Raw genomic sequence first — 13,752 nt, forward strand, 5'->3', positions numbered from 1 at the left:
ACCGTCCATATTGAATACATACTAGGGCTGTCTCATACAGGACTGGTGTATTGGTATTAGTGGGGGTATTTTTACGACATGTCGGCGGGTCTTCTGGTAGATCAGTAAAGCCTGATTTAATGAAATTCAAATCCTTAAACTGTTCCCTGCCCCGACCGGGATTTGAACCTGGGTCCGTTAGAACGGCAGGCCACCTCTCTACCGATTGAGCCATGTCTGGCTATAGATAGGTAGATAGCTTGCCCCATTTAGTTCTCTCTAATTGTATGAGGTAGCTTTCTTCCTTTTTATTAAATTGTGACCAGTGCTGTACATTGTGTTCATATTTATTCATAAATTTCACAATGACCTGTGAGTCTCGGATGGTGGCTGAGAGGTGTGACTAGGGACAAGTTAGTTCTGCACTGAGGATAGTGAGAATAGAGTTAGGATGGTAATATCTGATTTGTATTCAGGTTGGCAGCGTACAATAAGCAATTTAAATTGTTTTACAGGAATACGAAGAGACTCAAGAAGGTTGTGAAACGAGGTCACCGTGAAGCCTTGGATGAAATTGAAAAAATAACTCCAGAAAACTGCTAATTCACATGTTCAGCTGAGGTGGTTGTCCAGGTACAGACAGTGATAGTATTAAGAAATGAATGAATGAATGTGTGTGTGTGTCTGTGTGTACAGTCAAGCCTCGGTAACTTAGATTAACTGGGAGGTAACTCAGTCCGAGTTATGCAATTGTCTGACCTACACTGGTCTCTACTTGAAATCCACATAAATCATTACATTTTCATGCATACAAGGATTAAGGCACACCAAAGTACAATATATGAAAACTGTGATGTCTCTTAATATTGTACATATGACAGCTGTGCGAAGGAAAATGTTTTACATGACATTACATACTGTGAGATGAGCAATGATATGATGAATATTCCCGTGTGGCTAGTGGCGTCCCCAGAGCTAGAATTACTCAGAGGATGAAGAACAATTGTCCAGCTCTTGTTTCCTCACCAGCTTTGGAGGTTGAAGGCTGCAGTGAGGGCAGATGGGCCTTGGCAGAGGTTGAAGTCCTCCCTTACGATTCCGGGACTTTGAATCACCACGAGTGATGTAGTTGGATAGGTAAATCCTGACAATATCACAAGAAAATGCTGCAACACAAGAGTACAGTAGCAGGGCAAAGTATCACACACATGACTGTGTGACTGCTCACAGTGTAAACAGTGAGAGTTTGGCACCGGGTAAACCCTTAAGAAATGGTAGGACGAAATTTTTGAATGGGGGCAGTGCAACTTTGAATTTTACAGATGCCCACTTGGTGACCCCCTTGCCTGACCTATATGGGGATCCGAGTCATGCGTGTCCAACTTACGGAGGATTGACTGTATATATATATATATATATATTTTTCTCTATCATCCAGTTCTATGCCATCCCATGAGAAGCGTAGGAGTCTGGGGCTAGGCAAGTTGGTCCTGACATTTAAGATGAGAGTGGCCAGCCTCACTCATCCCTGAGTGGCATTACTTGAGCAATAAACCCCAACCACCCCTTGGATGTAAATTTGCATCGGCTCAATCCAATTTGAGCGACATAATTACCCACTAAACCACCAGGTGCCATAATTTGGTTATATGGTTACCATCCAGTGAAGTAATGGTTTCCTGGTGTACAGGAAACCACTTGGCTTGACACTCAGTGTAGAGTCACCCATCGACAGAAGGAAGAGGAAAGAAGGAAGGAAAGACAGAAGAGGAAGGAAGGATGAGAGGAAAGGGCAGGCACCTGAGAGCAGCACCACATCAAGTGGATGGTGAGTGCCCCCACCTGCTGTAAATGCTGATAAAACAAAGATGATGGTTTCTGGGATTGGTGGCAATACTGTCAAAGAGAGAGAGTGGCCATATGCAGTTTGCCACAAGGGCATGGGAAGTAATTTCATCTTGTGCAGTGTTGGTTTGCCTCAAGGGCGTGGGAAATAATTGCATCTTGTGCAGTGTTTGTGATAAGTGAGTGCATAAGGGATGTAGTAGTATTAGATGTAGACTGCAAGATAATGCTGATTTCATGTGTGCAGTGTGTGGGGGAGAACACATAGAGATTATCAAGCATGAAAGGATTGACCTTGCTGGTGAGTCTCGAGTATGTGAAAGGGTTTTGTTATTTGGGAGACATGTTATGTGCTGGTGGTGAGACTGGAGCTAGCCCTATGGCTATAGTAAAGAGTGGTTGGAAGAGCTCTGAAAGCTGTTGCCCCTCCTGATAGGGCTGTCCTTCTGTGCTAAGGGATCTTTGTATGCGGCATGTTAGGAGTGTGATGCCATATAGTAGCGAGACCTGGGTAGTAAAGGAAGAGGATAATTGCAGGCTCAAATGTACAGAAATGAAAATGATTAGGTGGATGTGCAGTGCGTCCTTGAATGGGAGGCCTGGGGGGGGGGGGGCTAGGTTTTATGATTGAAGAGTTAAGAGATAGGATGGGACTGGAGTGCATCGGTGTTGTGATGAGGAGAGGCAGATTGAGATGGTTTAGGCAAGGAGAGAGGATGAGGGATGACAGTTGGTTACAGAAAGTAAGAAATGTTAGCATTAGGGGTACAGTTGTGAGAATTAAACTGTAAAAGACTGGGACAAGGTCACTGAGTGTGACCTTAGAGATAAGGGACTCAATAGGGAGGGTGCAAGAAATCAAGCAACAAGGAGAGCCGCCATTGAGTAACCAAGGCCGACACATGCAAGCATGTTGAAGCCTTTGTAAACGAAACACGAAACAAAACAATTTAATTTTTTGTAATAAAAAATCGTGAGTACTGTACACAGCCATGTAGCTTTTCATACACAAGAAGAGGGAGGTGAAGCTGGGACTCTTCTGATTAATGGACTGAAAAATATCTAAGATCTTTGCTCAAGATTTCCTCTCTCCATTTTTGAATGCAAAAGAGGATTAAGAGTAAACTGATGATGCTACAGTTTATTTGGTTGAGTTAATGATTGTCTGATTAATAGAGGCTTAGATGTAAAAGTCTTTACATTACTAATGATAACTTAGTATATCAAGTATAATGATGTCATACAAGTATTTCTGCCCAAGGCTGAACATAAAACTACAGTATAAGTATATAGTACAAGTATACCACAAAATGTTGAATAACTATACTGTACATCACCAGTCCACATACAACAAAAGCAGACACTACCAAAACCATAATACAGTACTGTAATATAAAAGAAATCCTATCATTATCAGTGTTAAACACCTCTGCAGTGAAAGGTTAGCGAGTCTTATAAAATAAATACAGGTAACTGGTAGCTGTGATTTTCTTTCCATCATGTTTTAATGCTAACCAGTGTGTGTGTGTGTGTGTGTGTGTGTGTGTGTGTGTGTGTGTGTGTGTGTGTGTGTGTGTGTGTGTGTGTGTGTGTGTGTGTGTGTGTGTGTGTGTGTGTGTGTGTGTGTGTGTGTGTGTGTGTGTGTGTGTGTGTGTGTGTGTGTGTGTGTGTGTGTGTGTGTGTGTGTGTGTGTGTGTGTGTGTGTGTGTGTGTGTGTGTGTGTGTGTGTGTGTGTGTGTGTGTGTGTGTGTGTGTGTGTGTGTGTGTGTGTGTGTGTGTGTGTGTGTGTGTGTGTGTGTGTGTGTGTGTGTGTGTGTGTGTGTGTGTGTGTGTGTGTGTGTGTGTGTGTGTGTGTGTGTGTGTGTGTGTGTGTGTGTGTGTGTGTGTGTGTGTGTGTGTGTGTGTGTGTGTGTGTGTGTGTGTGTGTGTGTGTGTGTGTGTGTGTGTGTGTGTGTGTGTGTGTGTGTGTGTGTGTGTGTGTGTGTGTGTGTGTGTGTGTGTGTGTGTGTGTGTGTGTGTGTGTGTGTGTGTGTGTGTGTGTGTGTGTGTGTGTGTGTGTGTGTGTGTGTGTGTGTGTGTGTGTGTGTGTGTGTGTGTGTGTGTGTGTGTGGAGAGAGAACTATACATCCATCCATCATCCAACCCTACGTTGCCCCATGAGGTGCATAGGAGCCTGGGGCTAGGTAATTTGGTCCTGACATTTAAGATGAGAGTGACCAGCCGCACTCATCCCCAAGTGGCATTATGTGAGCAATAAACCCCAGCCACCCCCTGGTAAAAAACTAAGTTTAAAAAAATGAAATTAGCAAATTTTTGCAGCTGCAACCTGACCTGACCACTTGAGTTGCAGGAAGAGTCACTGTCACTCTAGTGGTGGTGAAGAGATGTGCATAACTTATTTATCCCTATCCTGTTCTTCTGTTATACAATATGCATATACTGTATTTAAATGTCTTTTCTCCATGGATCCAGCAAGAAACAGTATGGGTGTTCTGGTTATCTGAGGAGAGGCAAAGACTGTTCACTGCATGATTGGTGATATATGTATGCCTCTGTTGTGTGTGGAGGGCTTTGTTGGGGGTAGCTTTTACTTGCCTAGATGTGACAGTATGATTGTGCAGGCCACTGTACCTACAACTTTACATAAGATTGTAGGTGAACTGTGGTAGTAGAAATCCTGGGGCATTTCAGGCTTTATTCTGGTTACATTCAGATAATTATATTCAGCAGTGGGAAGCATCCCTAACCTTAAAAGGTTAAAACCTGTCTCAATATGACCAATAATAAGGACTGACACACTACTGCACATCTGTTCTAACCAAACAAAGATCAAAATTCTTTTCAGCTCATTTGTCGACCAACTGCAAGGTTGACTTGATAACTGACCAGGGAGACTCATCAAATTTCATGCAATTGAGGCAATACTGAAGTTGTGGGAATGACCCTGTTCTTCCAAAGAAAACCACACCAACAAGAATTTTCTAGCTAGTACCAGAGAATTTAAGTGAGGGCAACACCACAGCCTCAACAACTAATGATGGTGAGGTGGCACTCTCACCAATACTCCCTTAAGGTAAGTACAGTACAGGGTAGGCAAAGTATGGCTCATGGGCACTTTGGGCTAGCAAAAAATCCTCTTAAACCTGTCAATGACACACAAAAATTTTTAGTTTATGAGCACTCGTGTGGTAAAATGGTAAAATCCAATCACAAAAACAAAAATGCATTAGACAATACAGTACACTAACAAGTCAGTCCTTTAAATAATAGCATCAACTTGATTTAACATTATACAAATTGTAAATATAACCATATTGCAATTAAATATAACAGTGCTAACAAGTGATGGGGATTACAGATTGTAGGTAAATAATGGGCTGTTATCAAACTAAATCCACTGAAGCTGCCAGTTTTGTTTGGTTTTCCCAACAAAAGCTCTCATTCAAATGTATTAAAAAAAAAGGGGGGGGGGGAACTGGCTGAACTATCTATGCAATCTAGCTTTATAGCACAGTGCTGATTCTGCATACAGAAATGAGCAGAAAGCTACAGATGGTATGATTCACATACCAATTACATCTTTAAATAAAAAATATCAATCAGATATCAACAGAAATCCACAGATTTTTAGTTTCTGCTATAATTAACCGGCAGGTATCACATTAGCTACTGCATATTTCTCATATTTAGAGGGTTTTCAGGACTCTTCTGCCACTCTTTTCGTAATAGCTGCTTCAGTTGGCTAAGCCGCAAGGTAGGGTTCTCCTTCTTAAGCACGGCCATTCTCTTGGTCTCAAATGATTTGAAAGCTGCAGCCATTCGCTTCTCTGGGTGACGATCAGCTGAACCATCTTCTACACTGTAAAGTAGAATGTAATTTTTAAAGCATAGTACTGTACTGTATATTCAAAGAAACATAAATATATTACTGAATTACAAGCTGGGTATACAGCTGAAGCATGCATCCGGCTTAACGAAGATGGATGCCCCTGCCCTGCACAGTCCCAGTCCACCCTTGGGAAACGTGTAGCACCCACTGGCCCACCAAAATTGTAGTATGTTGGTGATTCACATCAACCCAGGAGGTACTACCATGGGCAACATGTGGCCTGCAGAGACAAATGAGAATGGCAGTGCTCTGGTGAACATTTGTGCCAGGAGGGGGTTGGTGATAGTCAATACCCTCTTCAGGCACAAAATGATCCACAGTTATACGTGGAGAGTGATGAGAAGGGTGGGTGACGAACTGAATGAAAGGAAGGCAATGACTGATTATGTGTGTGTGAATGATAGGATGAGAAGGTGTGTAATGGATGCAAGAGCATATAGAGGTTGGGGGAGTGGACTTTCTGACCACCACTTGGTGGTGGTGAGAATTAGGGGTCAAATGAAATGGAGGAACACAAGAAAGGAAGTACACGAGGAAGTAGTTCATACAAGGAGGGTGGAAAGGTTACAAAAGGATGGAAAAAAGGCAGAAGATGAGAGAAGTGGAGGGGCAACTGGGTAAATATGGATTGAAGCAGATGGAGCACGTGGAAAGGTGTGTGCAGGCTATTCACAAAAGAAATCTGTGCAGCATGTGAGGTGGTGTGTGGGATGAAGAGAAGACGAAAGAGGGTGCAATGAACAGCATGGTAGAATGAAGAGGTGAGACAGGGTATGGCACAAAAGAAGAAAGCATATAGTGAGTGGATGAAAAATGGGTGTGGAAGAAGCTGAGACACAGAAGAGAGAGTGATATGCAGAGAAGATAAGAGATGTGAAAAGATTAGTAAGACAGAGTAAGATAAGAGTGGAGGAATTAAGAAGGGATTTGAGTGTAAAGTGGAAGGAATGTAAGAAAATGTTCTGGAAAGTGGTATAGACAGTTAGGCAGAGTGTCAGTGAAGTTAGTTTGGGACTGAAAGCTAAAAATCATAGAATACTGGTGGAGAAGGAAGAAAAAGTGAGCAGTTGGAGAGAACACATAAGAAATTTGTTGAACATAGAAAATGAAAGTAATGCGAGAATAAGTGACTGGGGATTGGCTGGGAGATGAAGCGATGTAAGAAGAGAGGAAGGAATCAGTAGGATGGAAGTTGTGGAAGCAATGAAGAAAGTCAAAATGGGGAATGCCCCAGGAATAGATGGAGTGTGTGGTGAAATGCTGAAGGATGGGGGAAAGACATTAGTAGAATGGATGTGGGAGATGTGCAGATTGGCCTGGGAGGAAGGTAGAGTCCCAGAGGATTAGAAGTTAGGTATAATTATTCCCTTATACAAAGGAAAGTGTGTGGTAATTATAGGGGCATTTATCTTCTTGGTGTAATAGGAAAAGTTTATGGTAGGATACTTATTGACAAAGTTAGGGATATAACAGAGGAATTAGCTGAAGAAGAACAGGGAGGCTTTAGGAAGGAAAGAGGTTGTGTAGATCAGACATTTATTCTTAGGTCTTTAGGGGAAAAGTTTCTAGAGAAGGGAAAGAAGTTGTATGCGACCTTCATGGATTTGGAGAAAGCACATGTCAGGGTGGATAGACAAGGACTGTGGAGAGTATTAAGAATATATGGAGTAAATGGAAAGTTACTCAATGCCGTAAAGAGTATGCATGAGAGTGCTAAGGTTGCAGTGTGTGTGGACAATGAACTGAGTGAATTTTTATATCTGAAGGTTGCGTTGAAAATGGGATGTGTCATGTCTCAATGGCTGTTCAATCTGTATACAGATTGGGTTGTAAAAGAGATAGAAGGTAGGGCAGTGGATGTTGGAGTGGCCCTAATGGGAAAGGGCAGTGTCTGGAAACTCCCTGTACTGTTGTTTGCAGATGATACTGTGTTGTTAAGTGAACATGAAGGGGAGCTGCAAGGCTTGGTGGATGAGTTTGGGAGAGTATGTAAGAAACGAAATCTAAAGGTCAATGTAGAGAAAAGTAAAATTATGGTCTTCAAGAGAAATGAGGTCAGTGAATGTACAGTGAGGGTGGATGAGGAGGAAATGGATAATGTGAGTGCGTTTAAGTACTTGGGTAGTGTGACGAGTAAGGATGGAAGTTTAGAGCGAGAAGTGCTTTAAAGGGTACAACAAGGAAGAAAGGTTGCTGGTTCCTTGAAAGCAGTGATAAGAAACAGGGTGAGCACGGAAGTGAAAAAGTTACTGCATGACAGTATTGTGATGTCAACTCTATCGTATGGAAGTGAAGCTTGGACCTCGTTGGAGGGAAACAAGTCAAGAGTGAGAGCAGTGGAAATGAGTCATTTGAGAAGAGCATGTGGAGTCACATGGAGAGACAGACAGACAAATGAGGAAGTGAAGGAGCATTGTGGTGTGATAGAAAGCATTAGGAGGAACACACTGAAGTGGTTTGGCCATGTGGAGAGGATGGAAAGCAAAAGAGTGATAAGGGAGAGTGTGAGTGAGGTGGAGGGGAGGAAAGGGAGGGAGGGGCCAAGGATGAAATGGAGGGATGGAGTGGAGAGGTATATGAGAAAGAGGGGTGTGAATTGGGAGCAGGGCAGTGAAATGGTGGGGGGCAGGGCAACATGGAGAAGATTTGTTTGTGGCCACCCCTTATAGGAATAAGGCATCTGGTAATAGACAGACAGACACAGATATTCTGTGAAAATCACTAAGCTGGGGTTATGTTCCACATGAAACTTTATTTCTTCAAATACAACTTTAAAAAAAATATTCAAGGCTGTTTCACTCTCATCTTAAATGTCAGGACTAATCTGCCTTGCCCTGGATTCCTATGCTCCTCATGGGGCAACACAGGATTAAATGATGGATGGATGTAAATAATTATTAGAAAGTAACTACAGTAAGGTAGTAAGTGGGGGTGCTCACCATCCACTCACTTGATGTAGTGCTGCTCTGAGTGTCTGCCCTTTCCTCTCTTCCTTCCTTCCTCTTCTGTCTTTCTTTCCTCTTCCTTTTGCCTATGGGTGACCTTACATTTCCCTCTTCCATCTTTCTTTCCTTCACTCTTTCCTCTTTCTTCTGCATATGGGTGACTCTACGCTGAGTGACAAGCCAAACTGTTTCCGTACACCAGGAAACCATTTACTACGCTGGGTGGTAACTATGTAACCAAATTATGGCACCTTGTGGTTTAGTTGGTAATTAAGGCACTCCAATCAGATTGAGTCTGTGTAGGTTTATAGCCAAGGGATGGTTGGGGTTTATTGCTTACATAATTCCACTCAGGGATAAGTGATGCTGGCCACTCTCATCTTAAATGTCAGGACCAACTTGCCTAGCCCCAGGCTCCTATGCTCCTCATGGGGCAGCATAGGATTGGATGATGGATGCATGGATGAACTACAGTATGTGAATTTGTTATACCTATACTGTATATGCAAGTACCCCACTGAAGTAAGTGAGGTACTACAATGAATGCTAAAGTGAACTGTTTCAACCCTGACCTTTTATAGACTGCTTAATACTGAACAGTGGGGTGTTTAGTGAAAAATACTCTTAAATCAACAGGTTAATAGTGAGAAACACATTTAAAGGGAGCGTGTTCAATGAAGAATTACCACACAACCCACCTTTTTTTTTTTTAAGGGAAAGCAAAGATGAGGATGAAGAAGATTAACAATATAAGGAAAGGAAATAAAGGGAAGAGATGGAGGAATTATGAAATAGATGAGAGGAATTATTTCATTCATCATCATCCATTGCCAGACACCATGTATCCCAAACGGGGTGGCCAAGGGCTTAGAGTTAATTGTTTTACAGGGAGGGACACTAATCCTCCACCAACCCCACTTAATAATAAAAGCTGCATAAGAACAGCTTGGTTAAACCCTTATTATGTCTGGAAGAAAGAGACTGAAGAGGATGTACTGTATAAATCAAAATATGTTGACAGCTATAACGATAACAGGCTTTTGCAAAGCCAACAATTCCCTTTTCAAAATAGTGACAAGAGGACTCGTCCTAGAGTCAGCCAGCTGAGGAGAGGGTACACTGCTTTTTCTCTCACACGACATGATGACCCTTCTCCGATGTCATTAAGGTCTCAGCCACTTGCTTGAATGAGTGCTTGACTATGTGACCTGCTCGCGTGTAACCATGCAGGTGCGAGTCTCATTCACAGATGCTGGTCTTGTCATCATGAGTATTATGTGTGGTCTCACTTGGTACAATGAAAGAAGGATGAGGGCTATAACTCCCTTGGGCAAAGAATCAGGTGCCTCCAACATCACTTGCTACAATTGAATAATGAGTTTGTGTCTGACAGGAACTCTCCCCCCCCTCCCCCTCTGCTCCCTCATTGAAGGCATTCTTCAAAGTTAAGTCTCTAAGATACTTGGAAAGAAGTTAAGTCAGGAGGAGGCTCCAAACTTCATAACTACAATGGAGACTTGGGATACTTTTCTTATACTAAGGTGACTGGAGCAGGATGGTTATCATTGTACCCTGCAAGGCTCAACTCGGAACCCATTCTGCGAAGCTACCACAATGAATGAATACCATGAGCCCTAGTGGGTCTACACCAGGGATGCACTGTCAAAGTAAGCTGGAATGTGATGCCCATTCAACCTGAACAATTCTGTGGCTAGCCACAGCCAAACACCTCTTCCTCTGGTGTTGGGAGAAGGGTAGAGAAATAAACAAATCAAGGGGACATATGGTTACTGACTTTGGAGTCATTATTGGAGTTGTGCATGTGCCAACTCCTATTCAGTATGGGGTGATACATAAAGAATGCACATCACAAAATACATCAGGCATGGAGTTGAACAGGTCCCACCTTCAGGGGTGCTTATGATGCTACAAAAAATCAAAAGTCCAGGAGCATCCTGTGGAGTGCACTAGTGATACCGTAAAACAAAACGGCACAATGGCTGCTATTCATCTTGATGCCTTCAAACCTGAGAAACTATCACTTGCAATGGTGTAGAGCCTAGATTATATACAACCAACTGCTGTCATGTAAAACACCATACATTCCTTAACATGACGATTAATGGTAAGTGGTGCTGGGTTGTGACTCTGGGATGACTGAAAATACGTCATCCCTTGTTTCTTGCAGTTTTGACCTTGTTGACTCTGGTTCTTTGCTGGCATGGAGATTATTTTGCAGGGTCCAGCAACTGCCCACAACAGCAAAGAAGCATCCAGAAAGGTGATCCCATTTGCTTTACGGCTGCAGAACTTTATAAGAAAATTCACCAAATCAATAATCAAGATCTCTTGTAATCCAATGGTATTAAAGGGTAGTTTGCAAAGTTTTGTAAATGAAAACAACTGCAACATATAGCAGTACTTGGTCAGGGGAGCAGCTCCAAACCTCCAACATATGTTTACATACCTTACTGATTTCAACACAAGAACTGAACTCACTGTTTAGGTAAATTTGGCATAACTTAATGATACAAGTATGCAAGTAAAAACTATGTCTAATCAGCTTACATTCATTATGGATACAATAAACAAGTTTAAATTTTTTATTTTAAGGTGTCAGGTTTTTCTCTTCTCAGTCTACCATCCTTCAACCCATGCTAATTATAGCAGCAAACCTAGATATATTTTCTTGTGAAAAGCAAATATTAATATATAAGGGTAAATGGCTTTACATAAATGACAAACCTACTGGTTTCCTGTAAGTCAGGAAACCATTTATGATGCTGGGTGGTAACCATAAAACCATCCCATACACATGTCAACAAGTGGATTGGCAGAGGGTTAGTGCCCCTCCCTGTAAAACAACTAACTCACAAACAGCCACCCCTTATGGGACTGTGGTGTCTGACTGCAGATACATGTAAATTACAATGAATTTATTTCAACCAGTGAACTGGCCCAAAATATGTCTACTGGACTGAACCTGACAAGAGAAAAAGACAGGTATACAACTGGGTCCATGTCTGATCAGGCTGCTTCTTTCCTGCTTCTATCAACTCACAAACAACAGTCATCCCGGCAAATAATATTTGTCACAGCACCACATGATTGTCAATTAGTGATCAGTAAGCATTTAACATCTCTACTACTCCACTCCTCCACCTTCACATTCCCCAGTTCTCCATTCATATATCCAATCAAAAACATTCTCTCATACCTCTCAAACTTTTCCATGCACGTTTCCACATATGCCCTGAACTCTTCTTTCACTCTGCTTGCATGATCGTGCGTTGGAGCATACATGCACAATTACCCCCATTTGTATACCCATTTTTAATCTTACCCACACAATCCTTGAGACAACTGATTCATACCCTCTTATACTTTCCTTCCATCTCTTGCACACAACAATACATACACCCCCTTTTGCCCTTTCATTCTCACCTATTCCAGCGAATATATTCCATCCATTGAAAGCAAGTCCCAAATATCTGACACACCCATGGAATTCTCATGGTTGTCAGAATGTATCCCACATTATAGACTGCAATCAGTAATAATATATGATGCCAGCCTCATTCTGTCTTCATCCATTACTTCATCATCATCATCATCATCATCTGGACCTCCTTTCCCACCTTAGTGCAGGGCGAGGAGTAGCGATGTCCAGACAGCCCAAATTTGCCCAGTCCAATGGGCCACGCTTCCATTCACTCATCATTCAAGCCCCCGGAATCCGGGCTCTATCGGATACGCCAAAAACATTCACTACGTTCTGTAGCTTCACATAAACGTATCCGACAGAGTCAATCCAGACACTGTCACATTAAAATGGGGTGCCAAATCTCTGATCATGCGCTTTTCCTCGCAATATTCATCCAGCCAGCTCGATCTCTTGTCAGTCCCCTAGCCTCAGTGACTTTCAAACCTCTCTTACTCACACACTCATGCACCATGTCCCTCCACCTTCTCCTTGGCCTACCTCGCCTCCTCCCTCCTTCAAATTCGCTCAGATATACCTTTTTTCACCACTTTATTGTTATCCATTCTCTCCACATGAGCATACCATCTCAGTACACTCTCTTTGATTCTGGTGTCCACAGACTTCCTCACTCCACATCTTTCACAAATCACATTATTTCGTATCTTACCCACTCTCTGTACTCCACATACATTCCTCAGCAGTCCCATCTCCACTGTTCTCACTCCTGACTTTTCAGTTTCATGCCACACCATAGTCTCACATCCATATGTTAAAGTTGGCACTTACACTCCTTCATGCAAGCCTCATGCAGCTGCAACACTCAAGCCTGTTTCTTATCAAGGCCTTCATTGCACCAGCTACTTTCCTTCCTTGTGTCACTCTACTTTCCACTTTTATTGCATCTCTTACTTTAAAAATTATAATAAAATTCTTGGGGCTCACCTTCCCCTTAATTATTTATGTTTTATGCAGATGGCCACAAGCATCTATTTATTGGTCAATACTGCAGATATACATAGATGGTAATAATTATTTTGCACACGTACCTTAAAGCCGAGAGTGCTGCATCAATACCACTGGCTGATACGATTTCATCTGTAGTCCTGTTTAGGTTTTCCACCAAAGGAGTATCTAGGTGAGACTGGCTTTCTTCATTCTTAGCCTCCTGCTTCTCCCTTGCAGCCTGTAGTTCTCTATTTTTCTAGAGGTGAAGTAAAGTAAGTCCTCATTATACATTAGGGATGTGTTACAAAATATTACAACCTTGTTCACACAACTGGTAGTGTAAACTGAGGGAACTGATAAATCAGCTTTACAGGTAGCAACGGATATTTAACAGGCATTTTTTTTTTTTTTTTTTTTTTTTTTTTTTTTTAATACATAACGGCAACTTATATCCATGATGTAAGTCAGTAACAACTACAATGTCCAGGTATAATAAACTAACATCAAGTTAGGATAATGGGACTTGAATACAGGCCACTCTTCACCCTTTCATGGATTTTTATATGAATATTACACCAAATATTTCCATCATCATGACAGTCATCTTGAACTCTTCTCCCTACCTAAGGATGAGGTGATGTAGGGTCCAGAAAGCAGAGAAATGA

General features: G+C 42.1%; 2 protein-coding genes across 4 annotated transcripts in view; one reads left to right on the forward strand and one right to left on the reverse strand.

The window, feature by feature from the left end:
- LOC145393009 (ribosome biogenesis protein NOP53) overlaps nt 1-622 on the forward strand; it is a 69,207-nt gene extending 68,585 nt beyond the window's left edge. The window contains exon 10 of the mRNA XM_080267328.1: nt 495-622. Within this exon, the coding sequence (XP_080123454.1) occupies nt 495-582 (88 nt within the window). The 3' untranslated portion in view covers nt 583-622. The remainder of the gene's footprint in view (nt 1-494) is intronic.
- Nucleotides 623-4,339: 3,717 nt separating this feature from the next.
- Nucleotides 4,340-13,752, reverse strand: part of LOC145392880 (coiled-coil domain-containing protein 124) — a 29,698-nt gene continuing 20,285 nt past the window's right edge. For all 3 annotated transcript variants that reach the window (XM_080267161.1, XM_080267162.1, XM_080267163.1), the window contains exons 4-5: nt 13,189-13,343; nt 4,340-5,683 (exon numbers count right to left, since the gene is read on the reverse strand). In XM_080267161.1, the coding sequence (XP_080123287.1) occupies nt 5,491-5,683; nt 13,189-13,343 (348 nt within the window). In that variant the 3' untranslated portion in view covers nt 4,340-5,490. The remainder of the gene's footprint in view (nt 5,684-13,188; nt 13,344-13,752) is intronic.

Source organism: Coenobita brevimanus, chromosome 23, assembly GCF_032717465.1.
Source record: "Coenobita brevimanus isolate Jiangsu-jjx chromosome 23, ASM3271746v2, whole genome shotgun sequence".
Taxonomy (NCBI): Eukaryota; Metazoa; Arthropoda; class Malacostraca; order Decapoda; family Coenobitidae; genus Coenobita; species Coenobita brevimanus.